The sequence below is a fragment of the Tachyglossus aculeatus genome, chromosome 2, assembly GCF_015852505.1.
Source record: "Tachyglossus aculeatus isolate mTacAcu1 chromosome 2, mTacAcu1.pri, whole genome shotgun sequence".
In the NCBI taxonomy this organism is placed as follows: domain Eukaryota; kingdom Metazoa; phylum Chordata; class Mammalia; order Monotremata; family Tachyglossidae; genus Tachyglossus; species Tachyglossus aculeatus.
Genome location: NC_052067.1, coordinates 170,956,556 through 170,984,508, shown reverse-complemented (window position 1 = coordinate 170,984,508; position 27,953 = coordinate 170,956,556). Strand labels below are relative to the sequence as shown.

At 50.4% G+C, this 27,953-nt stretch overlaps 1 protein-coding gene across 1 annotated transcript; it reads left to right on the top strand.

Annotated features, from left to right (window-relative positions):
* The first annotated feature begins 660 nt into the window (after positions 1 to 660).
* LOC119948189 (matrix Gla protein) lies at positions 661 to 27,329 on the top strand. Its single transcript, XM_038770110.1, has 5 exons — positions 661 to 769; positions 13,264 to 13,432; positions 22,825 to 22,857; positions 24,490 to 24,565; positions 27,006 to 27,329. Exons 2-5 carry the CDS (start codon positions 13,369 to 13,371, stop codon positions 27,142 to 27,144), a joined length of 312 nt encoding a protein of 103 aa, XP_038626038.1. The 5' UTR covers positions 661 to 769; positions 13,264 to 13,368; the 3' UTR covers positions 27,145 to 27,329.
* The last annotated feature ends 624 nt before the right edge of the window (positions 27,330 to 27,953 follow it).

Genomic DNA, 27,953 nt, shown 5'->3' with positions numbered 1-27,953 from the left:
ATAGTAAGCGCTCAATAAATACGATTGATGATACGAAGGAGAAGCACTGTGGCTCAACGGAAAAGAGCCCGGGCTTTGGAGTCAGAGGTCATGGGTTCAAATCCCGGCTCTGCCAATTGTCAGCTGCGTGACTTTGGGCAAGTCACTTGACTTCTCTGTGCCTCAGTTTCCTCATCTGTAAAATGGGGATGAAGGCTGTGAGCCCCCCGTGGGACAACCTGATCACCTTGTAACCTCCCCAGTGCTTAGAACAGTGCTTTGCACATAGTAAGCGCTTAATAAATGCCATTATAATAATAATAATAATGATGATGATGATGCAGAGCGCTGTACTAAGTGCTGGGGAAGTTGAGACGGTCCCTACCCAACAACGGGCTCACTGTCTGTTCTACCCCGGCGCCGGGCACCGCGATGGGCATCGAACCAATCCCGTTACTGCTATTCCCATGGGTCCAGGCTCTCCCGCCAGGAATTTGTTCCCAACTCCTCTGCCCCCGAGGCCCGCAGGAGTCCGGCCTAGGCCAGAGAGGCATTTCCCAAGTTGGCCGCCCCCGCCGCAACCCGGGCCCGGGCCCAAGTCTGGCTCCCACGCCCGCCCGGCCCAGTTTCGGGTTCCTGGACGCCGGGGCGCGACTTTGGCCGGTGGTCCGCGGTCGAGGCGGGGGCCGGCTGGCGGTGGGGGGCCACCGGGGCGGCTATTAAAGGGGCTCCTCTCCCCCGTCCCCCCAGCCGACCGGAGGAGCCGACCGCCTAGGCCGCGGAGCCGTCGGTGAGCATGGGGCGAGCGGGCGGGCCTGGGCCGCGGCCTGCAGGCCTGGAGTTGGGGGCTCGGGGTCGGGGGGCGTCGGGAGCCCGGAGGTTGGGGGTCTCCGAGACGGGACGCCAGGCCCACGTTGGCAATCAATCAATCAATCAATCAATCGTATTTATTGAGCGCTTACTATGTGCAATGGACCACCCCGCCGGCCTCGGACAACCGTCCCGTCCGTCTCCCCCGCATCTAGACCGTAACATCGCTGTGGGAGGGGAATGGATCTGTCGGTTGTTCTATTTGGTGCCAACTTGCACTTCCCCAATCAATCAATCATCAATCGTATTTATTGAGTGCTTACTATGTGCAGAGCACTGGACTAAGCGCTTGGGAGGTACAAATTGGCAACACATAGAGACAGTCCCTACCCAACAGTGGGCTCACAGTCTAAAAGTATATATGGTTGTACATATTTATTACTCTATTTATTTATTTTACTTGTACATTTCTATCCTATTTATTTTATTTTGTTGGTATGTTTGGTTCTGTTCTCTGTCTCCCCCTCTTAGACTGTGAGCCCACAGTCTTCCTCTTCCTCCCTTCAAGGCCCTGCTGAGAGCTCACCACCTCCAGGAGGCCTTCCCACACTGAGCCCCTTCTTTCCTCTCCCCCTCGTCCCCCTCTCCATCCCCCCGTCTTACCTCCTTCCCTTCCCCACAGCACCTGTATATATGTATATATGGTTGTACGTATTTATTACTCTATTTATTTATTTATTTAACTTGTACATTTCTATCCTACTTATTTTATTTTGTTGGTATGTTTGGTTCTGTTCTCTGTCTCCCCCTTTTAGACTGTGAGCCCACTGTTGGGTAGGGACTGTCTCTATGTGTTGCCAATTTGTACTTCCCAAGCGCTTAGTACAGTGCTCTGCACATAGTAAGCGCTCAATAATTACGATTGATTGATTGATTGATTAAAAGAAAGTCCTCAGCGCTTAGTCCGGTGCTCTGCACACAGTAAGCGCTCAATAAATACGATTGATTGATTGATTGATTGAACAATAATTATTATTATAATAGCAATGATGGCATTTAGTAAGCGCTTACTACGTGCCCAGCACTGTTCTAAGCGCTGGGGTGGGGGGGGGCTACAAGATGATCAGGTTGTCCCTCAGGGGGCTCACAGTCTTCATCCCCATTATGTTTGGTTGGTTTTGTTCTCTCTCTCCCCCTTTTAGACTGTGAGCCCACTGTGGGGTAGGGACTGTCTCTAGATGTTGCCAGCTTGTACTTCCCAAGCACTTAGTACAGTGCTCTGCACACAGTAAGCGCTCAATAAATAGGATTGATTGATTGTTTGATCCCCATTTTATTATTAATAATAATGATAATAATAATGACATTTATAAAGCACTTACTATGTGCCAAGCACTGTTCTAAGCGCTGGGGAGGTTACAAGGCGATCAGGTTGTCCCCCGGGGGGCTCACAGGCTTCATCCCCATTTTAATAATAATAATAATGATAATGGCATTTATAAAGCGCTTACTATGTGCCAGGCACTGTTCTAAGTGCTGGGGAGGTTACAAGGTGATCAGGTTGTCCCCCGGGGGGCTCACAGGCTTCATCCCCATTTTAATAATAATAATAATAATGGCATTTATAAAGCGCTTACTATGTGCCAGGCACTGTTCTAAGCGCTGGGGGAAATACAAGATGATCAGGTTGTCCCCAGGGGGGCTCACAGTCTTCATCCCTTTTTTATTATTATTATTAATAATTATAATAATAATGATATTTGTTAAGCGCTTACTACATGCCAAGCACTGTTCTAAGCACTGGGGAGGTTACAAGGTGATCAGGTTGTCCCCCGGGGGGCTCACGGTCTTCATCCCCATTTTAATAATAATAATAATAATATTGACATTTATTAAGTGCTTACTCTGTGCAAAGCACTTTTCTAAGCGCTGGGGGAGGTTACAAGGTGATCAGGTTGTCCCCCGGGGGGCTCACAGTCTTCATCCCCATTTTCCAGATGAGGGAACTGAGGCCCAGAGAAGTGAAGTGACTTGCCCAAAGTCACACAGCTGACAATTGGCGGAGCCGGGGTTTGAACCCATAAATGCGATTGAATGAATGACTCTAGATGTAACATTGCTGTGGGAGGAGAATGTATCTGTTTGTTGTGCTATTTTAATAATAACAATTATTATAATAGTAATGATGGTATTTGTTATGCGCTTACTATGTGCCAAGCACTGTTCTAAGCGCTGGGGTAGATACAAGGTCATCAGGGGGTCCCATGTGGGGCTCACAGTCTTCATCCCCATTTTCCAGATGAGGTCACTGAGTCCCAGAGAAGCGAAGTGACTCGCCCAAGGTCACTCAGCAGACAAGTAGCGGAGCCGGAATTAGAACCCATGACTTTCTGATTCCCAGGCCTGGGCTCTACACACTAAAGTAATAGTGATAACAATGATGGTATTTGTTAAGCGCTTACTATGTGCCAAGCACTGTTCTAAGCACTGAGATAGATGCAAGATCATCAGGTTGTCCCCCGAGGGGCTCACAGCCTTCATCCCCATTTTCCAGATGAGGGAACTGAGGCCCAGAGAAGAGAAGTGACTTGCCCAAAGTCACTCAGCTGACTTGTTTCACTGTCTGTTTCCCCCTTCTAGACTGTGAGCCCGTTGTTGGGTAGGGACTGTCTCCATATGTTGCCAACTTGTACTTCCCAAGCGCTTAGTACAGTGCTCTGCACACAGTAAGTGCTCAATCAATACGATTGATTGATTGGCTGTCTATTTGTGGCGGAACTGTACTTTCCAAGCGCTTAGTCCGGTGCTCTGCACACAGTAAGCGCTCAATAAATACGATTGAATGAATGAATGAATAACAAGTAGCAGAGCCGGGATTAGAACCCACGACCCATGCCATGCTGCTGAAGCGTTCAGTAAATAGAGTGGGCCGACCAACTGATCGACTCCCTGGTAGACTCTCCCACGGGGCTATCTTTTCCGTGTCAGTGGCCCCTCCCCGACGAAAGAGTCCCGAAACCAGCCGGACGGTCGGTCTATTTCTTGAGCAGCAGCGTGGCTCAGTGGAAAGAGCACAGGCATTGGAGTCAGAGGTCATGGGTTCAAATCCCGACTCTGCCCATTGTCAGCTGTGTGACTTTGGGCAAGTCACTTCACTTCTCTGGGCCTCAGTTCCCTCATCTGTCAAATGGGGATGAAGACTGTGAGCCCCCCGTGGGACAACCTGATCCCCTTGTAACCTCCCCAGCGCTTAGAACGGTGCTTTGCACATGGTAAGCGCTTAATAAATGCCATTATTGTTAGTATTATCATTATTTTTGAGCGCTTACTTTGTGCAGAGCACTGGGTCGACGACTTGGGAGGGGAAAATAGAGTTCGTCGACGGCTAACAGTTAGTTCTGACGACTGGCCATCTGTCCACATGTTTTGTTTTGTCATCCGTCTCCCCCTTCTGTCAATCAATCAATCAATCAATCGTATTTATTGAGCGCTTTCAGTGTGCAGAGCACTGTACTAAGCGCTTGGGAAGTCCAAGTTGGCAACATATAGACCTTCTAGACCGTGAGCCTGTTGTTAGGTAGGGACCGTCTGTGTATGTTGCCGACTTGGACTTCCCAAGCGCTTAGTACAGTGCTCTGCACACGGTAAGCGCTCAATAAATACGATTGAATGAATGACCCCTGCCCCCCAGGAGCGGACGGGCTACTGTGTGCAGAGCGCTGGACTGAGCGGCGCTGGGGAGCGCTCAATAAGCGCTCAATAAATACGATTGATGATGATGGTGGGGAGAGTTACAAAGAGGATCCCTGCCTCGAGTGCTTAGTACAGTGCTTTGCACACAGTAAGCGCTCAATAAATAGGATTGATCGAAGGCCTCAGAGAATTTTCGCACCAGAGGCCCTTTCTCCCATCGCCTCCACCGGGACAGGACGGGGGATTGGGGGTGGATTCAAGAAATGGGGCTGCTTGGGGGCAGACTGGGGCGAACTGGGGCAGACTGGGATGGACTGGGAGCAGCTCTTTGGCAGCTCATTCCCAGATTCATCCGTTCAGTCGTACTTATTGAGCGCTTACTGTGTGCGGGGCACTGGACTAAGCGCTTGGAAAGTACAATTTGGCAAACAGATCGAGACAATCCCTGAACTGAGCACCAACTGATTAACTTGTATTTACCCCAGTGCTTAGAACAGTGCTTGGCCCATAGTAAGCGCTTAACAAATTACTTACTCTATTTATTTTACTCGTACGTATTTATTATTCTATTTATTTTATTTTGCTAATATGTTTTGTTTTGTTGTCTGTCTCCCCCTTCTAGACTGTGAGCCCGCTGTTGGGTAGAGACTGTCTCTATATGTTGCCAACTTGGACTTCCCAAGCGCTTAGTACAGTGCTCTGCACACAGTAAGCGCCCAATAAATATGGAAAAAAAAAGGGTGAATTTTGGGGGAGACGGGAGAGGAGGAGGGGTGTGTCTGTGTGTGTCTGTGTGTGTCTGTGTGTATAGGGGGCCGTCAAATGGTAGTCGCCCCGCTGGATGCTGGGGGCTTTTTCTTTCTTTCAATCGTATTTATTGAGCGCTTACTGTGTGCAGAGCACTGTATTAAAATAATAATAATAATAATAATGATAGCATTTGTTAAGCGCTCACTAAGTGATCAGGTTGTCCCATAAGGGGCTCACAGTCCTAATCCCCATTTTACAGACGAGGTCACTGAGGCCCAGAGAAGTGAAGTGACTTGCCCAAAGTCACACAGCTGGCAATTGGCGGAGCCAGGATTTGAACCCATGACCTCTGACTCCAAAGCCCGGGCTCTTTACGCAGAGCCACGCTGCTTTAAGCGCTTGGGAAGTACAAGTTGGCAACATATAGAGACGGTCCATAGTGGCTAGATCCCGGACTTGGGAGTCAGAAGGTCATGGGTTCTAATACCGGTTCCTCCACCGGGCTGCTGTGTGACCTTGGGCTAGTCGCTTCGCTTCTCTGGGCCTCAGGTCCCTCATCTGGAAAATGGGGATGAAGACTGCGGGCCCCAGGTGGGACAGAGACTGTGTCCAACCTGATTTGTTTGTTTCTAATCCCGGCGCTTAGTACAGAGCCTGGCACATAGCAAGCGCTTAACAAATACCACAGTTATTATTATTGGGGGCTGAATTGACCTGACCCCTCCTCCTCTTCTGCTCTCCCCCTTCTGCTGCTTCTGGCTGTCTAGGAAGCCCTGTCCCTCTGTCCTCCTCCTTCCTCCTCCTTCCTCCCTCACCCCCCAACCCTCCTCCTTCCTCCCGCCTCCTCCCCTCTTCATCTTCCCTCCTCCTCTTCCCCTCATTCTTCCTCCTCCCCTTTGTTCTCCTCCCCCCCTTCCTACCTTTCTCCTCCAGCTCCTCCTCCTCCTTTCGCCTTCCCTCCTCGTCTTCCTCCTCCTCCTCTTCTCCTTGCCCTCTCTTTCTTCTCCTTTCCTCCTTCTCTCCTTCCTCCTTTCCCTCCTCTTCTCCTTGTCCTCTTTCTTCTCTTTTCCGCTTTCTTCTCTCCTCCTTCTCCCCTCCTTCTCCTCCTCTTCCCCTCCTCCTCTCCTTCTCCTCTTCCTCCTCCTCCTTTCCTCTTCTTCCCCTCCTCCTCCCTCCTTCTGCTCCTCTCCTCTTTTCCCTCCTCCTCCTCCCTCTCCTCCTCCTCTTCCCCATCTCCTCCTCCTCTCCTTCCCCTCCTCTCTTGTTTTTCCTCCTCCTCCCCTCCTTCTCCTCCTCCTCTCCTTCTCCTCCTTCTCCTTCCCTCCCCTTCCTCCTCCTTCTTCTCCTTCCTCTCCTCCTCCTCTTCCCCTCCTCCTCCTTCCCTCCCTTTCCTCCTCTTCCCCTCCTCCTCCTTCCCTCTCCTCCTCCCCTCCTTCTCCTCCTCTGCTCTTTCTCCTCCTCCCCTCCTTCTCCTCCTCCTTCTCCCCTCATCTTCCTCCTCCTTCTTCTCCTCCCTCTCCTCCGCCCCTCTTTCCCTCTTCCTCCCTCTCCTCCTCCTCTTCCCCTCCTCCTCCTTCCCTCCCTCTCCTCCTCCTCCCCTCCTTCAGCTCCTCTCCTCCTTCACCTCCTCTCCTCTTTCTCTTCCTCCTCCTCCTTCTCCTCCTCCCCTCCTTCTCCTTCTCCTCTCTTTCTTCTCCTTCCCTCCTCCTCCTTCCCTCCTCCTCCTCCTCTCCTTCCCCCCTCTCTCCCTCCTGCTCCTCCCCCGCCCCCAGCCCCGTGGGGCCTAGGTAAGGAGGCCGCTGCGGCGGAACTGCCCAAAAAATCATTTTCTAACAGAAACCCCGTGTGTGACTGAAAAGAAAAAGCTGGACCTCCGGCTACGGGAGCGAGGGAGGAGGGAGCAGGGAGAAGGGAGGAGGAAAGGAGGAAAAAAGGAGGGAAGAGCTGGGATGAGGGAGATGGGAGGAGGGAAGAAGGGAGGCGGGAGGAGGTACAGGGGAGATGGAAGGAGGACAGGAGGAGGGTTAGAGAGATGGGGAGATAGGGACAGGGGAGGAGGGAAAAGAGGAAAAAGGGAGGGAAGAGCTGGGATGCAGGAGATGGGAGGAGGAAGGAGGGAGACGGGAAGAGGGAAAAGAGGAAAAAAGGAGGGAAGAGCTGGAACGAGGGAGTTGGGAGGAGGGAAGGAGAGAGGAAGGAGGGAGATGGGAGGAGGAAAAGAGGATAAGGAGGGAAGAGCTGGGATGAGGGAGATGGGAGGAAGAAAAGGAAAAAAGGAGGGAAGAGCTGGGATGAAGGAGATGGGAAGAGGGAAGGAGGGAGGTGGGAGGGGGAAAGGAGGGAGACGAGATGGAAGGAGGAAAAGAGGAAAGGAGGATAGAGATGGGATGAGGGAGATGGAAGGAGGGAAGGAGGAAGGTGGAAGATGGGAAGAGGGTCGGAGGAGGGAGGAAGGTGGGAGGAGGAAAGAAGGAAAGGAGGAATAGGGAAATGGGAGGAGAGGAAAAAGGGAGGGAGGAGATGGGGTGAGGGAGATGGGACAGGGAGGAGGGAGGGATGGAGAGAGAGCCAGGGAGCTTAGTACAGTGCTCTGCACAAAGTAATCCAGGAGGCAATCAGGGGTCCCCCAGCCCCCTCGCCTCCCCCGATCAGTGGGGGCCCAAACCATAGTCCCCGCCCCAGGAACGGACCAGGCCCAACCCAACGGCCAATTCATTACTAGCTAATAATAATGATGATGATGATGGTGGCATTTATTAAGTGCTTACTATGTGCAAGGCACTGTTCAAAGCTCTGGGGAGGTTACAAGGTGATCAGGTTGTCCCACGGGGGGCTCACAGTCTTCATCCCCATTTTACAGATGAGGGAACCGAGGGCCAGAGAAGTGAAGCAACTTTCCCAAAGTCACCCAGCTGACAATTGGCAGAGCCGGGATTTGAACCCATGACCTCTGCCTCCAAAGCCTATACTCTTTCCACTGAGCCACGCTGCTTCTCTCCTGTTCTCCTCCTGTGGGAGGTCACCCTTTCCGCTGAGAAGCAGCGTGGCTCAGTGGAAATAAATAAATAATAAATAAATAATGACGGCATTTATTAAGCGCTTACTGTGTGCCAAGCACTGTTCTAAGCGCTGGGGAGGATACAAGGTGATCAGGCTGTCCCACGTGGGGCTCACAGTCTTCCACCCAAAGAGCCCGGGCTTTGGAGTCAGAGGTCATGGGTTCAAATCCCAGCTCCGCCAACTGTCAGCTGTGTGACTTTGGGCCAGCCACTTAACTTCTCTGCGCCTCAGTTCCCTCATCTGTCAAATGGGGATGAAGACTGTGAGCCCCCCGTGGGACAACCTGATCACCTTGTAACCTTCCCAGCACTTAGAACAGTGCTTTGCACAAAGTAAGCGCTTAATAAATGCCACTGGAGAAGCAGCGTGGCTCACTGGAAAGAGCCCGGGCTTTGGAGTCAGAGGTCATGGGTTCAAATCCCAGCTCCGCCAACTGTCAGCTGTGTGACTTTGGGCCAGCCACTTAACTTCTCTGCGCCTCAGTTCCCTCATCTGTAAAATGGGGATGAAGACTGTGAGCCCCCAGTGGGACAACCTGATCACCTTGTCACCTCACCAGTGCTTAGAACAGTGCTTTGTACATAGTAAGCGCTTAATAAATGCTATCATTATTATTATTATTATTATTATTATTATTAGCTGTTCAATCCTATTTACTGAACGCCTACTGTGAGCAGAGCACTGCAATAAGACGTTACGGTCAGTGGTCAGGGCAAATCTAGGCTCCTCCTGCTCTCTGGACAGAGAGGCCAGGGCCCTGGGGAGGGGGCGGAGGACAAGGAGCAGGGGTCAGAGGGCAGGGGTCAGAGGGCGGGCACTGAACTGGACTCCCCAGGAGGAGGATCAGGGTGTCCAGCTGATCCCAGGGGTTCAGGCCTGGGAGGGGGATAAAGGGCCTGGATCAATGTCCCCTGGAGTCTCCTGGATACTCAGCGTGACTCAGTGGAAGAAGCCCGGGCTTTGGAGTCAGAGGTCCTGGGTTCTAATCCCGGCTCCACCAACTGTCATCTGTGTGACTTTGGGCAAGTCACTTCACTTCATCATCATCATCATCATCAATTGTATTTATTGAGCGCTTACTATGTGCAGAGCACTGTACTCAGCGCTTGGGAAGTACAAATTGGCAATATATAGAGACAGTCCCTACCCAACAGTGGGCTCACAGCCTAAAAGGGGGAGACACTTCCCTGGGCCTCAGTTCCCAATTCTGGAAAATGGGGATGCAGACCGGGAGCCCCCCCGTGGGACAACCTGATCACCTTGTATTCATTCATTCATTCAATCGTATTTATTGAGCGCTTACTGTGTGCAGAACACTGTGCTAAGCGCTTGGGAAGTCCAAGTCGGCAACATCTAGAGACGGTCCCTACCCGACGGCGGGCTCACAGTCTAGAAGGGGGAGACGGCCAACAAGACAAAACATATTCACAAAATAAAATAAATAGAATAAATATGGACAAGTAAAATAAATAGAGTAATAAATCTCTCCCAGCGCTTAGAATAGTGCTTGGCACATAGTAAGCGCTTAATAAACGCCATCATTATTAATCCCCTGTCCAGTTTGGTGTTGGAATCAAATATACTCCCAGGAAGCAAACACAAATACACCCTCACACACACACTCAGTTCCCCTCCAACCACAAGTACAGACACACCCACACATCATTCAATTGTATTAAATGTATTAAATGTTAAATTAAATATTAAATTGTATTAAAGCACACACACACACACTCTCTGCACACAGTTCACACACTCTGCACACAGTAAGCGCTCAATAAATACGATTGAATGAACTCACTCCCCCTCCAACCACAAGTACAGACACACGCACACATCATTCAATTGTATTAATTAGGCGCTGCCTGTGTGCAGAGCACTGTGCTAAACACACCACACACTCCTTTCATTCATTCGATTGTATTTATTGAGCGCTTACCGTGTGCAGAGCACTGGACTAAGCGCTTGGGAAAGTACAGTACAGCACTAAAGAGAGACAGTCTTCATCCCCATTTTCCAGATGAGGTCACTGAGGCACAGAGAAGTGAAGTGGCTTGCCCATGGTCACACAGCAGACAGATAGAGGTGCTTGGCACATACCACGTGGCTCAGTAGAAAGAGACCGGGCTTTGGAGTCAGAGGTCATGGGTTCAAATCCTGGCTCCGCCACTTGTCAGCTGGGTGACTTTGGGCCAGTCACTTCACTTCTCTGGGCCTCAGTTCCCTCATCTGTCTAATGGGGATGAAGACTGTGAGCCCCCCGTGGGACAACCTGATCACCTTGTCACCTCCCCAGCGCTTAGAACAGTGCTTTGCACATAGTAAGCGCTTAACAAATACCAACATTATTATTATTATTATTTGGAGTCAGAGGTCATGGGTTCAAATTCCGGCTCCACCGCTTGTCATCTGGGTGACTTTGGGCAAGTCACTTCGCTTCTCTGGGCCTCAGTTTCCTCATCTGGAAAATGGGGATGCAGACTGTGAGCCCCCCGTGGGACAACCTGATCACCTTGTAACCTCCCCAGCGCTTAGAACAGTGCTTGGCACATAGTAAGCACTTAACAAATACCATCATTGTTATTATTACACGGATAAGGAGCAGCCAAACTTAGAGGCTAGAACCCAGGCCTGGGAGTCGAAAGGTCCTGGGTTCTAATCCCAGCACGGCCACTTGTATGCTATGGGACCTTGGGAGAGTCACTTCACTTCTCTGGGCCTCAGTGACCTCTCAGGCCCACACACAAACACACATACATAAGTATATACACACGCACACATAGGTGTGTGCATTTCTGTGAGAGCATGATAAATACGACTGAATGAATTAAATGAGTTTGTGTATACAGCAACTTGTGTGTATTTGTGTGTGAGTGTTTGTACTTCATTCATTCATTCAATCGTATTTATTGAGCGCTTACTGTGTGCAGCGCACTGCACTAAGCGCTTGGGAAGTACAAGTCGGCAACATCTAGAGACGGTCCCTACACAACAGCGGGCTCACAGTCTAGAAGGGGGAGATAGACAACAAAACAAAACATATTAACAAAATAAAATAAATAGAATAGTAAATATCCATTCATTCAGTTGTATTTATTGAGCGCTTACTGTGTGCAGAGCACTGTACTAAGCGCTTGGGAAGGACAAGTCGGCAACATATAGAGACGTTCCCTACCCAACAGCGGGCTCACAGTCTAGAAGGGGGAGACAGACAACTAAACAAAACATATTAACAAAATAAAATAAATAGTATAGTAAATATTCATTTATTCAATCGTACTTATTGAGCGCTTACTGTGTGCAGAGCACTGTACTAAGCGCTTGGGAAGTACAAGTTGGCAACATCTAGAGACGGTCCCTACCCGACAGCGAGCTCACAGTCTAGAAGGGGGAGACAGACAACAAAACAAAACACATTCACAAAATAAAATAAATAGAATAGTGAATATGTACAAGTAAAATAAATAGAGTAATAAATCGGTACAAACATATATACAGGTGCTGTGGGGAGGGGAAGTGAGTGAGTGTGTGTGTGTATGTTTGTGAAGTGGCTTGCCCAAGGTCACACATCGGACATATAAAGGTGCTTGGCACATAGTAAGCGCTTCACAAATTCATTCATCCATTCATCCAATCGTATTTATTGAGCGCTTACTGTGTGCAGAGCACTGGACTAAGCGCTTGGGAAGTCCAAGTTGGCAACGGACAGAGACGGTCCCTACCCAACAACTGGCTCACAGTCTAGCAGTGTGAATCAATCAATCAATCAACTGTGTGCAGAGCACTGGACTAAGCGCTTGGGAAGTCCAAGTTGGCAACATCTAGAGACAGTCCCTACTCAACAGTGGGCTCACAGTCTAGAAGCGGGAGACAGAGAACAAAACCAAACATATTCACAAAATAAAATAAATAGAATAGATATGTACAAGTAAAATAAATAAATAAATAAATAGAGTAATCATCAATCGTATTTATTGAGCGCTTACTGTGTGCAGAGCACTGTACTAAGCGCTTGGGAAGTACAAGTTGGCAACATATAGATACAGTCCCTACCCAACAGTGGGCTCACAGTCTAAAAGAGTAATAAATATGTACAAACATATATACATATATACAGGTGCTGTGGGGAAGGGAATGGAAAGAGCCTGGGCTTTGGATTCAGAGGTCATGGGTTCAAATCCCAGCTCCGCCACTTGTCAGCTGGGGGACTTTGGGCAAGTCACTTCACTTCTCTGGGCCTCGGTTCCCTCATCTGTCAAATGGGGATGAAGACTGTGAGCCCCATGTGGGACAACCTGATCACCTTGTAACTTCCCCAGCGCTTAAAACGGTGCTTTGCACATAGTAAGCGCTTAATAAATGCCATTATTATTGTTATTATTATTATTCTCTGGGCCTCAGGCAAAGTGCAAAGCACTGTACTAAGCACACCACACACTCCTCTCATTCATTCATTCGACTGTATTTATTGAGCGCTTACTGTGTGAAGAGCACTGGACTAAGAGCTGGGGAAAGTACAGTACAGCACTAAAGAGAGACAGTCTTCATCCCCATTTTCTAGATGAGGTCACTGAGGCACAGATAAGTGAAGTGGCTTGCCCAAGGTCACACAGGAGACAGATAGAGGTACTTGGCACATACCACGTGGCTCAGTGGAAAGAGCCCGGGCTTTGGAGTCAGAGGTCATGGGTTCAAATTCCGGCTCCGCCACTTGTCAGCTGGGTGACTTTGGGCAAGTCACTACACATCTCTGAGCCTCAGTTCCCTCATCTGGAAAATGGGGATGAAGACTGTGAGCCCCCCGGGGGACAACCTGATCACCTTGTAACCTCCCCAGCGCTTAGAACAGAGCTTTGCACACCGGAAGCACTTAATAAATGCCGTTAGTCATTAACGCCATCATTATCATAGTTGTTATTATTATTATTATTATTATTATTATTATTATTAATTATTATTATTATTTCCCAGCCTCACCACCCTCCTTGGGCCGGAGCCAGCCGCTGACCGCTGGAAGGGAAGAAGAAGGAGAAGGAGAAGAAGCCGGAGGGAGACGGACAATCGGACGGACTGACCATGAAGACGCTCCTTCTCCTGTCTTTCCTGGTTGTCCTGGCGGCCACCACAGTTGGGGGCTATGGTGAGTCAATCAATTAATCAATCAATCAATCAATCAATCAATTGTATTTATTGAGCGCTTACTGTGTGCAGAGCACTGTACTAAGCACTTGGGAAGTGCAAGTTGGCAACACATAGAGACAGTCCCTACCCAATCGTATTTATTGAGCGCTTACTGTGTGCAGAGCACTGTACTGAGCGCCTGGGGTGGCCCCCCACCCCTTGTCAGCTGTGGGACCTTGGCCAAGTCCCTTCACTTCTCTGGGCCTCAGTTCCCTCATCTGTAAAATCCCTCATACGGGAAGCAGCGTGGCTTGGTGGAAAGAGCCCGGCCTTTGGGGTCCGAGGTCATGGGTTCAAATCCCGGCTCCGCCAATTGTCAGCTGGGGGACTTTGGGCAAGTCACTTCACTTCTCTGGGCCTCAGTGACCTCATCTGGAAAATGGGGATGAAGACTCTGAGCCCCACAGGGGACAGCCTGATCACCTTGTAGCCCCCCCAGCGCTTAGAACAGTGCTTGGCACAGAGTAAGCGCCTAACAAATACAATGATAATTAAAACAACCTGATGACCTTGTATCTACCCCAGCGCTTAGAAGAGTGCTTGGCACGTAGTAAGCGCTTAACAAATACAAAAATAATAATAATAGCAACGTGATTAACACAGTAAGCGCTTAACAAATACCATAATAATAATAATAAACTGATGAACATCGTAAGGGCTTAACAAATGCAAAAATAATAGTAATAATAACTTGATTAACATAGTAAGTGCTTAACAAATACAATAATAATAATAACCTGATTAACATAATAAGCGTTTAACAAATACAATAATAATAATAATAGCAACCTGATCACCTTCTATCTACCCCAGAGGTTAGAACAGTGCTTGGCACATAGTAAGTGCTTAATAAATGCAATAATGATAATGATAATAATAATAATAACCTGATCACCTTGTATCTACCCCAGAGGTTAGAATAGTGCTTGGCACATAGTAAGTGCTTAACAAATATAATAATATTAACAATAACAACCTCATTACCTTGTATCGACCTCAGCGCTTAGAACAGTGCTTGGCACATAGTAAGTGCTTAACAAATATAATAATGATAATAATAACCTGATTAACATAGTAAGCGCTTAACAAATACAATAATAATAATAAGAACAACCTAATTAACATCATAAGCGTTGAACAAATACAATAATAATAATAATAGCAACCTGATCACCTTGTATCTACCCCAGAGGTTAGAACAGTGCTTGGCACATAGTAAGTGCTTAATAAATACAATAATGATAATAATAATAATAATAACCTGATCACCTTGTATCTACCCCAGAGGTTAGAACAGTGCTTGGCACATAGTAAGCGCTTAACAAATATAATAATAATAACAATAACAATAACAACCTCATTACCTTGTATCGACCTCAGCGCTTAGAACAGTGCTTGGCACATAGTAAGTGCTTAACAAATATAATAATGATAATAATAACAACCTGATTACCTTGTATCTACCCCAGCACTTAGAACAGTGCTTGGCACATAGTGAGCATTTAACAAATATAATAATAATAATAAGAATAAGAATAATAATAATAACCTGATTACCTTGTATCTACCCCAGCACTTAGAACAGTGCTTGACACATAATAAGTGCTTAGCAAATACAATAGTAATAATAATAATAATAATAATGATAACCTGATGACCTTGTATCTACCCCAGCAGTTAGAACAGTGCTTGGCACATTGTAAGTGCTTAACAAATGTAATAATAATGAGCCCACTGTTGGGTAGGGACTGTCTGTATATGTTGCCAATTTGTACTTCCCAAGCGCTTAGTACAGTGCTCTGCACATAGTAAGCACTCAATAAATACGATTGATGATAATAATAATAATAACCTGATGGTTACCTTGTATCTACCCCACCACTTAGAACAGTGCTTGGCACATAGTAAGTGCTTAACAAATATAATAATAACAATAACAACCTGATGACCTTGTATCTACCCCAGAGCTTAGAACAGTGCTTGGCACATAGTAAGTGCTTAACAAATATAATAATGATATTAATAACAACCTGATTACTTTGTATCTACCCCAGCGCTTAGATCAGTGCTTGGCACATAGTAAGCACTTAACAAATATAATAATAATAATAATAATAATAATAACCTGATTACCTTGTATCTACCCCAGAGCTTAGAACAGTGCTTGGCACATAGTAAGTGCTTAGCAAATATAATAATAATAATAATAACAACCTGATTACCTTGTATCTACCCCAGCGCTTAGAACAGTGCTTGGCACATAGTAAGCACTTAACAAATATAGTAATAATAATAACCTGATGACCTTGTATCTACCCCAGCGCTTAGAACAGTGCTTGGCTCATAGTAAGCGCTTAACAAATATAATAATAATAATAATAACCTGATTACCTTGTATATACCCCAGAGCTTAGAACAGTGCTTGACACATAATAAGCACTTAGCAAATACAATAACAATGATAATAATAATAATAATAACCTGATGACCTTGTATCTACCCCAGCGCTTAGAACAGTGCTTGGCACAGAGTAAGCGCTTAACAGATACCAATATTATTATCTTATTATCCATCGTTAGGACCCCTACCCAGGCCCCCACCCGTCCCCTGGGCTTCTCTCCAGGAGCGATTATCACACTCCCAAGTGCTTAATTCCAGTGCTCTGCGCTCAATACATAGCACTGATTGATTGATGATTGATGATGAGGGGATTCTCCCCTGGAGCGCAGCGATTTATGCCTTCGATGGTATTTTTTGAGCGCTTACTGTGTGCAGGGCGCAGGACTAAGCGCTGGTTTCTGGGAGTGAACGGTCTGTTCACTCTGCATGGCCACTGAACAAGCCCGGCTACTGTTGGGGCGCTCAGCCTGTGCTGGCTGCTCTGGTCAGGGATCCAAACCCAATTGGGGATGGACAGGGCCAGGGAAGGGCAGAGCAGGGGCTGGGCAGAGCTGGAGATGGGCAGAACCAGGGAAGGGCAGAGCAGAGGTTGGACTGAGCTGGAGATGGGCAGAACTGGGCATGGACAGAACCAGGGAAGGGCACAGCAGAGGTTGGACTGAGCTGGAGATGGGCAGAGCAGAGGCTGGACAAAGTTGGAGATGGGCAGAACCGGGGATGGACAGAGTCAGGGAAGGGCAGAGCAGAGGCTGGGCAGAGAAGGAGATGGGCAGAGCAGAGGCTGGGCAGAGAAGGAGATGGGCAGAGCAGAGGCTGGACTGAGCTGGGGATGGGCAGAGCCAGGGAAGGGCAGAGCAGAGGTTGGACTGAGCTGGAGATGGGCAGAACCAGGGGTGGACAGAGCCAGGGAAGGGCAGAGCAGAGGCTGGGCAGAGAAGGAGATGGGCAGAGCCAGGGAAGTGCAGAGCAGAGGCTGGACTGAGCTGGAGATGGGCAGAACTGGGGATGGACAGAGCCAGGGAAGGGCAGAGCAGAGGCTGGGCAGAGCTGGAGATGGGAAGAATAGGGGATGGACAGAGCCAGGGAAGGGCAGAGCAGAGGCTGGGCAGAGCTGGAGATGGGAAGAATCGGGGATGGACAGAGCCAGGGAAGGGCAGAGCAGAGGTTGGGCAGAGCTGGAGATGGGCAGAACAGGGGGTGGACAGAGCCAGGGAAGGGCAGAGCAGAGGCTGGACTGAGCTGGGGATGGGCAGAACTGGGGATGGACAGAGCCAGGGAAGGGCAGAGCAGAGGCTGGGCAGAGCTGGGGATGGGCAGAACCGGGGATGGACAGAGCCAGGGAAGAGCAGAGGTTGGACTGAGATGGAGATGGGCAGAACTGGGGATGGACAGAGCCAGGGAAGGGCAGAGCAGAGGTTGGGCAGAGCTGGGGATGGGCAGAACTGGGGATGGACAGAGCCAGGGAAGGGCAGAACAGAGGCTGGGCAGAGCTGGGGATGGGCAGAACAGGGGATGGACAGAGCCAGGGAAGGGCAGAGCAGAGGTTGGGCAGAGCTGGGGATGGGCAGAACTGGGGATGGACAGAGCCAGGGAAGGGCAGAGCAGAGGCTGGGCAGAGCTGGAGATGGGCAGAACCGGGGATGTACAGAACAAGGGAAGGGCAGAGCAGAGGCTGGGAAGAGCTGGGTTTGGGCAGAGCCAGGGAAGTGCAGAGCAGAGGCTGGACGGAGAATGAGATGGGCAGAACCAGGGAAGGGCAGAGCAGAGGTTGGACTGAGCTGGAGATGGGCAGAACCGGGGATGGACAGAGCCAGGGAAGGGCAGAGCAGAGGCTGGGCAGAGTTGGGTTTGGGCAGAGCCAGGGAAGGGCAGAGCAGAGGCTGGACGGAGAAGGAGATGGGCAGAACCGGGGATGGACAGAGCCAGGGAAGGGCAGAACAGAGGCTGGACAGAGCCAGGGAAGGGCAGAGCAGAGGCTGGTCTGAGCTGGGGATGGGCAGAACCGGGGATGGACAGAGCCAGGGAAGGGCAGAGCAGAGGCTGGACAGAGAAGGAGATGGGCAGAACCAGGGAAGGACAGAGCAGAGGTTGGTCTGAGCTGGAGATGGGCAAAACCGGGGTTGGACGAAGCCGGCTGGGCAGAGCCAGGGAAGGGCAGAGCAGAGGCTGGACTGAGCTGGAGATGGGCAGAACCGGAGCTGGACAGAGCCAGGGAAGGGCAGAGCAAAGGCTGGGCAGAGCCAGGGAAGGGCAGAGCAGAGGCTGGACTGAGCTGGAGATGGGCAGAACCGGGGATGGACAGAGCCAGGGAAGGGCAGAGCAGAGGCTGGGCAGAGCCGGGGAAGGGCAGAGCAGAGGTTGGACTGAGCTGGAGATGGGCAGAACCGGGGATGGCCAGAGCCAAGGGAGGGCAGAGCAGGGGCTAGGCAGAGCCAGGGAAGGGCAGAGCAGAGGCTGGACTGAGTTGGAGATGGGCAGAACCGGGGATGGACAGAGCCAGGGAAGGGCAGAGCAGAGACTGGGTAGAGCCGGGGATGGACAGAGCCAGAGAGGGACAGAGTAGAGGCTGGACTGAGCTGGGGATGGGCAGAACTGGGGATGGACAGAGCCAGGGAAGGGCAGAGCAGAGGCTGGGCAGAGCTGGGGATGGGCAGAACTGAGGGTGGACAGAGCCAGGGAAGGGCAGTGCAGAGGTTGATCTGAGCTGGAGATGGGCAGAACCGGGGATGGACAGAGTCAGGGAAGGGCAGAGCAGAGGCTGGGCAGAGCTGGAATTGGGCAGAACCGGGGATGGGCAGAGCCAGGGAAGGGCAGAGCAGAGGCTGGACAAAGCTGGAGATGGGCAGAACCGGGGATGGACAGAGCCAGGGAAGGGCAGAGCAGAGGCTGGGCAGAGCTGGGTTTGGGCAGAGCCAGGGAAGTGCAGAGCAAAGGCTGGACGGAGAAGGAGATGGGCGGAACCAGGGAAGGGCAGAGCAGAGGCTGGACGGAGAAGGAGATGGGCAGAACCAGGGAAGGGCAGAGCAGAGGTTGGACTGAGCTGGAGTTGGGCAGAACGGGGGGTGGACAGAGCCACGGAAGGGCAGAACAGAGGCTGGACAGAGCCAGGGAAGGGCAGAGCAGAGGCTGGTCTGAGCTGGGGATGGGCAGAACCGGGGATGGACAGAGCCAGGGAAGGGCAGAGCAGAGGCTGGGCAGAGAAGGAGATGGGCAGAACCAGAGAAGGGCAGAGCAGAGGTTGGTCTGAGCTGGAGATGGGCAAAACCGGGGTTGGACAAAGCTGGCTGGGCAGAGCCGGGGAAGGGCAGAGCAGTGGCTGGACTGAGCTGGAGATGGGCAGAACCGGAGCTGGACAGAGCCAGGGAAGGGCAGAGCAAAGGCTGGGCAGAGCCAGGGAAGGGCAGAGCAGAGGCTGGACTGAGCGGGAGATGGGTAGAACCGGGGATGGACAGAGCCAGGGAAGGGCAGAGCAGAGGCTGGGCAGAGCTGGAGATGGGCAGAAGAGCAGAGGTTGGACTGAGCTGGAGATGGGCAGAACCGGGGATGGACAGAGTCAGGGAAGGGCAGAACAGAGGCTGGGCAGAGCTGGAAATGGGCAGAGCAGAGGTTGGACTGAGCTGGAGATGGGCAGAACCGTTGATGGGCAGAGCCAGGGAAGGGCAGAGCAGAGGCTGGACAGAGAAGGAGATGGGCAGAACCAGGGAAGGGCAGAGCAGAAGTTGGACTGAGCTGGAGATGGGCAGAACCGGGGATGGACAGAGCCAGGGAAGGGCAGAGCAGAAGTTGGACTGAGCTGGAGATGGGCAGAGCAGAGGCTGGACAAAGTTGGAGATGGGCAGAACCGGGAATGGACAGAGCCAGGGAAGGGCAGAGCAGAGGCTGGACTGAGCTGGGGATGGGCAGAGCCGGGGATGGACAGAGCCAGGGAAGGGCAGAGCAGAGGCTGGACTGAGTTGGGGATGGGCAGAACTGGGGATGGACAGAGCCAGGGAAGGGCAGAGCAGAGGCTGGGCAGAGAAGGAGATGGGCAGAGCAGAGGCTGGACCGAGCTGGGGATGGGCAGAACCAGGAAAGGGCAGAGCAGAGGTTGGACTGAGCTGAAGATGGGCAGAGCAGAGGTTGGACAAAGTTGGAGATGGGCAGAACCGGGGATGGACAGAGCCAGGGAAGGGCAGAGCAGAGGCTGGACAAAGCTGGAGATGGGCAGAGCAGAGGTTGGACTGAGCTGGGGATCAATCAATCAATCGTATTTATTGAGCGCTTACTGTGTGCAGAGCACTGGACTAAGCGCTTGGGAAGTACAAGCTGGCAACATATAGAGACAGTCCCTACCCAACAGCGGGCTCACAGTCTAAAAGGGGGAGATGGAGAACAAAACCAAACATACTAACAAAATAAAATAAATAGAATAGATATGTACAGGTAAAATAAATAAATAAATAGAATAATAAATATGTACAAACGTTTATACATATATACAGGTGCTGTGGGGAAGGGAAGGAGGTAGGATGGGGGGATGGAGAGGGAGACGAGGGGGAGAGGAAGGAAGGGGCTCAGTCTGGGAAGGCCTCCTGGAGGAGGTGAGCTCTCAGTAGGGCCTTGGTGGGGATGGGCAGAGCCAGGGAAGGGCAGAGCAATGGTTGGACTGAGCTGGAGATGGGCAGAACCAGGGATGGACAGAGCCAGGGAAGGGCGGAGCAGCAGCTGGGCAGAGCCGGGGATGGACAGACCTGGGGTGAAGCCGGGCATATTAACCTACCTCGGGCCTGGGCCTCCCACCCTCCTCAAATCCACCAAACAATCACAGTTCCCCCCTTCTAGACTGTGAGCCCACTGTTGGGTATGGACTGTCTCTATATGTTGCCAACTTGGGCTTCCCAAGCGCTTAGTACAGTGCTCTGCACACGGTAAGCACTCAGTAAATACGATTGATTGATTGATTGATTCAAAGCCCTTCTGAATGCTCACCTCCTCCAGGAGGCCTTTCCAGACCAAACCCTCCTTTTCCTCAGTTCCCCCTCCCCTCCCCATCACCCTGACTCCCTCCTTCTGCTCTACCCCACTTCCTTCCCCACAGCATTTGTACTCTATTTATTTTACTTGTACGTATTTCCTATTCTATTTCTTTTGTTAATGATGTGCATTTAGCTTTAATTCGATTTGTTCTGACGCCTTGACACCCATCCACATGTTGTGTTTTGTCGTCCGTCTCCCCCTTCTAGACTGTGAGACTGTTGTCAGGTAGGGACCGTCTCTATATGTTGCCGACTTGGACTTCCCAAGCGCTTAGTACAGTGCTCTGCACACAGTAAGCGCTCAATAAATACGATTCAATGAATGAATATATTATTAGATACACATATACATATATACTTATTGTTCTATTTATTTATATTAATGATGTGTATATAGTTATAATTCTATTTATTTATATTGATGCTATTGACAGGTGGTAGAGTCAGGATTAGAACCCATGACCTTCTAACTGCCAGGCCCGGGGTCTTTCCACTATATTATGCCACTTTTCTAGACTGTGAGCCTGTTCAGAGCAAGGATTGTCTCTATCTACTGCTGAATTGTCCTTTCCAAGCGCTTAGTCTAGTGCTCCGCACACAGTAAGCGCTCAACAAATACGATTGAATGAATGAATGAATATATTATTAGATACACATATACATACTTACTTATTGTTCTATTTGTTTATATTAATGATGTGTATATAGTTATAATTCTATTTATTTATATTGATGCTATTGATGCCTAGTGAAGTGACTTGTCCAGGGCAACACAGCAGACAGGTGGCAGAGTCAGGATTAGAACCCATGACCTTCTAACTGCCAGGCCCAGGGTCTTTCCACTATATTATGCCTCTTCTCTAGACTGTGAGCCCACTGTTGGGTAGGGACCGTCTCTATATGTTGCCAACTTGTACTTCCCAAGCCCTTAGTACAGTGCCCTGCACACAGTAAGTGCTCAATAAATACGATTGATTGATTGATTGATCGCTGAATTGTCCTTTCCAAGCACTTAGTCCAGTGCTCTGCACACAGTAAGCGCTCAATAAATACAATTGAATGAATGAATATATTATTAGATACACATATACACACATACTTATTGGTCTATTTACTTATATTAATGATGTGCATATAGCTATAATTCTATTTATTTACATTGATGCTACTGATGCCTAGTGAAGTGTCTTGCCCAGGACAACACAGCAGACAGGTGGCAGAGTCAGGATTAGAACCCATGACCTTCTAACTGCCAGGCCCGGGGTCTTGGCACTATATTATTCCACTTTTCTAGACTTTGAGCCCACTGTTGGGTAGGGACCTTCTCTATACGTTGCCAACTTGTACTTCCCAAGCGCTCAGTACAGTGCTCTGCACACAGTAAGTGCTCAATAAATACGACTGAATCAATGAATCAATGAATGTTTCCTTGTTTTGCTGTCTGTCTCCCCCCTTCTAGACTGTGAGCCCGTTGTGGGCAGGGAAGGTCTCTCTCTGTTGCTGAATTGTACTTCCCAAGCGCTTAGTACAGTGCTCTGCACACAGTAAGTGCTCAATAAATACAATTGAATCAATGAATGAATTAATGTTTCCTTGTTTTGCTGTCTGTCTCCCCCCTTCTAGACTGTGAGCCCGTTGTGGGCAGGGATGGTCTCTCTTTGTTGCTCAATTGTACTTCCCAAGCGCTTAGTACAGTGCTCTGCACACAGTAAGCGCTCAATAAATATGACAGAATCAATGAAGGGATGAATGTTTCCTTGTTTTGCTGTCTGTCTCCCCCCCTTCTAGACTGTGAGCCCGTTGTGGGCAGGGATGGTCTCTCTTTGTTGCTGAATTGTACTTCCCAAGCGCTTAGTCCAGTGCTCTGCACACAGTAAGCGCCCAATAAATACGATCGAATGAATATTAACCCTCTTCGACCTTTGATCTTTTCCAGAGTCCCACGAGAGCATGGAGTCCTACGAGATAAGTAAGAGAGCCGTCCTGTTTTGGGGGCTGGGGGCTGGACCTGAGGGGTGGGAGCATCTCATTCCTCTTCCCACCTCCCCCACCGCCAGCGTGGCTCAGTGGGCTTGGGAGTCCGAGGTCGTGGGTTCTAATCCCGCCTCCGCCCCTTGTCAGCTGGGTGACTTTAGGCAAGTCACTCCACTTCTCTGGGCCTCAGTTCCCTCATCTGGAAAATGGGGGTGAAGACTGTGAGCCCCCCCGTGGGACAACCTCATCACCTTGTATCCCCCCGCCTCAGCACTTAGAACAGTGCTTGGCACAGAGTAAGCGCTTAACAAATGCCATTATTATTATTCACTACTCTGGGCCTCAGTTCCCTCACCTGGAAAATGGGGGTGAAGACTGTGAGCCCCCCCGTGGGACAACCTCATCACCTTGTATCCCCCCGCCTCAGCACTTAGAACAGTGCTTGGCACAGAGTAAGCGCTTAACAAATGCCATTATTATTATTCACTACTCTGGGCCTCAGTTCCCTCACCTGGAAAATGGGGATGAAGACTGTGAGCCCCCCCGTGGGACAACCTCATCACCTTGTATCCCCCCCCTCAGCGCTTAGAACAGTGCTTGGCACAGAGTAAACGCTTAACAAATGTCATTATTATTATTCACTGCTCTGGGCCTCAGTTCCCTCATCTGTAAAATGGGGATGAAGACTGTGAGCCCCCCCGTGGGACAACCTCATCACCTTTTCTCCCCCCTCAGCGCTTAGAACAGTGCTTGGCACAGAGTAAGCGCTTAACAAATGTCATTATTATTATTCACTGCTCTGGGCCTCAGTTCCCTCATCTGTAAAATGGGGATGAAGACTGTGAGCCCCCCGTGGGACAACCTGATCACCTTGTAACCACCCCAGAGCTTAGAACAGTGCTTGGCACATAGTAAGCGCTTAACAAATACTATTATTATTATTATTATTATTATTGTTATTATTATTATTATTTTCTGGGCCTCAAATCCCTCCTCTGTCAAATGGGGATGAAGACCGTGAGCCCCACGTGGGACAACCTCATCACCTTGCATCTCCCCCAGTGCTTAGAACAGTGCTTGGCACATAGTGAGCGCTTAACAAATACCATTATTATTATCATTATTATTATTATTATTATCATTTTTCTCTGGGCCTCAGATCCCTCCTCTGTCAAATGGGGATGACGACTGTGAGCCCCCCGTGGGACAATCTTATCACCTGGTATCTCCCCCAGCGCTTAGAACAGGGTCTGGCACATAGTAAGCGCTTAACAAATACCATTATTATTATTATTATTTTCTGGGCCTCAGATCCCTCCTCTGTCAAATGGGAATGAAGACTGTGAGCCCCACGTGGGACAACCTGATCACCTTGTATCTCCCCCAGCGCTTAGAACAGTGCTTGGCACATAGTAAGCGCTTAACAAATACCAACATTATTATTAAACCGGGGGGAGCGAAGTTGGGGAGGTCACTGCCACCCTCCAGGCCTAGGAGGCTGGAGGCCTGAGCTCTTGGGTCCCCTCCCTCCCGAGTGCTGTGTGACCACCAGCCGGACTGTAGGCCTCTCTGGGCTTTGGGGGGCTGCCAACCCCTTTTTCTGACTGCCGCTCTCTGCCCCCCGCAGACCCGTTCATCCCCAGGAGGAATGCCAACAGCTTCATAGTCCCGCGCCAGAGATGGAGGACCCGCGCCCAGGAGAGGTAGGCCACCCCTGGGGAGGATTTGGGGGGCCCTGCGGAGGAGAAAGCCCCTACGCCCAGCTCCGCCAATTAGCTGTGTGACTTTGGACAAGTCACTTCACTTCCCTGGGCCTCAGTTCCCTCATCTGTAAAATGGGGACTACGACTGTGAGCCCCCCATGGGACAACCTGATCACCTTGTAACCTCCCCAGCGCTTAGAGCAGTGCTTGGCACAGAGTAAGCGCTTAATAAATGCCAACATCACCATCATGCCCACTCCATTCGTTCATTCATTCATTCAGTCGTATTTATTGAGCGCTTATTGTGTGCAGAGCACTGGACTAAGCGCTTGGAAAGTCCAATTGGGCAACAGATAGAGACAATCCCAACCCACCAACGGGCTCACGGTCTAGAAGGGGATCATCATCAATCGTATTTATTGAGCGCTTACTATGTGCAGAGCAGTGTACTAAGGGGATTCTAGGAACCTCACCCCACCCAGGGGGCTTCCTCCTTGGGGCTCTGGGAGGTGGCTGGGTGGGTTGTTGGATTGGGGGCGGCTTGGGGCCCTGGAACTGGGGGGACTCCCAGGGTGAGGCCAGAAATGGCTACAATGGCTTCCTTTTACAAATCCCTTCTCTCCTTCCTTCCTCTCCACCTTCCTCCCTCCTTTTTCTCTCCTTTCTCCCCTTCTTCCTTCTCTTCTTCCTTCCCTCTCCTCCCTCCCTCTTTCCCTCCCTTTTCTTCCCTCCTTCCTTTCTTCCCCCTCTTCCATCCTCCTCCTTCCACCTCCCTCTTCCCTTTTCTCCTTCTTTCTCCTCCCTCTTCTCTTCTCCACCCTCTTTCTCTTTCCTGCTTCTTCCTTCCCCTCCGGCCATCTCTCACCCTCCTCTCTCCTCTCTGCTCCTCCCGGTCGCCCCCCTTCTACCCTCCCTCCTTCCTTCCTGTTTTTCCCCTCCCTCCTTTTTCTACCCTCCCTCTTTTTTCTCCCTTCCTCCTCTTTTCCTCTCTCCCACCCTCTTTCCCTTTCTCCTTCCTCTTTCTCCCTCCTTCCCCCTTTCCATCTCTCCCTCCCTCTTTCCCTTTCTCCATCCTCTTTCTCCCTCCTTCCCCCTTTCCCTCTCTCCTTCCCTCTTTCCCTTTCTCCTTCCTCTTTCTCCCTCTCTTTCCCTCCCTACCTCCTCTTTCTCCCCTCCCTCCTTTCTCCCCTTCCATCCTCCTCCTTCCACCACCCTCATCCTCCCTTTTCCCCTCCTCCCTCTTCTCTCCTACACCCTCTTTCTCTTTCCTGCCTCCTCCTTCCCCTTCCTCCATCTCTCACCCTCCTCCCTTCCTCTTTCTCCCCTCCCTCTTTTCCTCCTTCTTCTCCCTTCCCTTCTTCTCTTCCTCCTCTTTCTCCCTTCCCTCCTTCTCTCCCTCCCTTTCCCTCCTCTTTCTCCTCTCCCACTTTTTCTCCCTTCCCTCCCTCTTTCCCTTTCTCCTTCCTCTTTCTCCCTTCCTCCCTCTTTCCCTCTCTCCCACCCTCTTTCCCTTTCTCCTTCCTCATTCTCCCTCCTGCCCTCTTTCCCTCTCTCCCTCCCTCTTTCCCTTTCTCCTTCCTCTTTCTCCCTCTTTCCCTCCCTCCTCTTTCTCCCCTCCCTCCTTTCTCCCCCTTCCATCCTCCTCCTTCCACCACCCTCCTCCTCCCTTTTCCCCTCCTCCCTCTTCTCTTCTTCACCCTCTTTCTCATTCCCGCATCCTCCCCTTCCTCCATCTCTCACCCTCCTCCCTTCCTCTTTCTCCCCTCCCTCCCTCCTTCCCTCCTTCTTCTCCCTTCCCTCTTTCTCTCCCTCTTCTTTCTCCCTTCCCTCCTTCTCTCCCTTTTCTTTCTCCCCTCCTTCCTTCTTTCCCTCCTTTTTCCCTTCCCTCCTTCTCTTCCTCCCTCTTTTCCCCCTCCTTCCTCCTCCCTTCCTCTTTCCCCCCTCCCTCTTTCCCACCTTCTCTCCCTCTTCTTTTTCCCCTCCCTCTTTCTTTCCCTCCTCTTTCTCCCTTCCCTCCTTCTCTCCCTCCTTCTTTCTCCCCTCCCTCCTTCTTTCCCTCCTTTTTTCCTTCCCTCCATCTCTTCCCCCCCTTTCCCCTCCTCCTTCCTCCTCCCTTCCTCTTTCTCCCCTCCTTTCCTCTTTCCCTCCTTCTCCATTCCCTCCTTCTCTCCCTCCTCTTTCTCCTCTCCCTCCTTCTTTCCCTCCTCTTTCTCCCTTCCTTCCTTCTCTCCCTCCCTCTCCCCCTCCTCTTCTTCCCCTCCCTCCCTCTTTCCCTCCTTTTTTCCCTTCCCTTCCTTCTTTCTCCCCTCCCTCCTTTTCCCCCCTCCTTCCTCTTCCATCCTCCCTCCTCCTCCCCTCCTCCCTCTTCTCTCCTCCACCCTCCTTCTCCTTGCCCCTGGGGTCCCTTTGGTGGCCACCCCCTACCCCCCACCTCCCCTAGGGCCCGGGAACTGTCGAAGCCCAGCTACGAGATCCAACGTGAGGTCTGCGATGACTACCCTCTGTGCCAGCGCTATGCCCGCAATTACGGTTACCGGGCAGCTTATACCCGCTACCCCGGGGGCTTTCGCATGCATTGAAGGCCCAGTAGCCCTCGGGACCCCAACAGTAGCCCCCCGCTGGTCCCTTTGCCACCCCGAAGCCTTGATGGTCCCAGACCAGAGCCCACCTTCCCGGCTTAGGCCTTCCCTTGGCTGGCAGGGCAAGGTGGGCGATGCACCCTTTGGAAGGGGGGTCTTCCCCAATAAACTCCCTCTTCCAGACATTCATGCATTCGGTCGTCTTTATTGAGCGCTTACTTCAATCATTCATTTAATCGTATTTATTGAGCGCTTGCTGTGGGCAGAGCACTGGACTAAGCGCTTGGAAAGTACAATTTGGCGACAACAGGCTCACAGTAGAGAAGCGGGGAGACAGACAACAAAACAAAACAAGTAGACAGGTGTCGATGGCATCAAAATAGATAAATAGAATTATAGCTATATATACACATCATTAACAAAATAAATAGAATAATAACTATGTACAAATATTCATTCATTCAATCGTATTCATTGAGCGCTTACTGTGTGCAGAGCACTGGACTAAGCGCTTGGGAAGTCCAAGTTGGCAACATCTAGAGACGGTCCCTACCCAACAACGGGCTCACATTCATTCTTCCCAAGCGCTTCGTACAGTGCTCTGCACACAGTAAGCGCTCAATAAACACGATTGAGTCATTCATTCATTCATTCATTCATTCATTCAATTCAGCCATATTTATTGAGCTTACTGTGTGCAGAGCACTGTACTAGGCGCTTGGGAAGTCCAAGTTGGCAACATCTAGAGACGGTCCCTACCCAATAGCGGGCTCACAGTCTAGAAGGGGAAGACAGACAACGAAACAAAA

Excerpts from the sequence above, each read along its gene's own strand:
- LOC119948189 (XM_038770110.1), top strand. The coding sequence starts at position 13,369 with ATGAAGACGCTCCTTCTCCTGTCTTTCCTGGTTGTCCTGGCGGCCACC. Across the intron at positions 22,858-24,489 it reads CATGGAGTCCTACGAGATAA|ACCCGTTCATCCCCAGGAGG; the intron begins GTAAGAGAGCCG and ends TGCCCCCCGCAG. Across the intron at positions 24,566-27,005 it reads AGGACCCGCGCCCAGGAGAG|GGCCCGGGAACTGTCGAAGC; the intron begins GTAGGCCACCCC and ends CACCTCCCCTAG.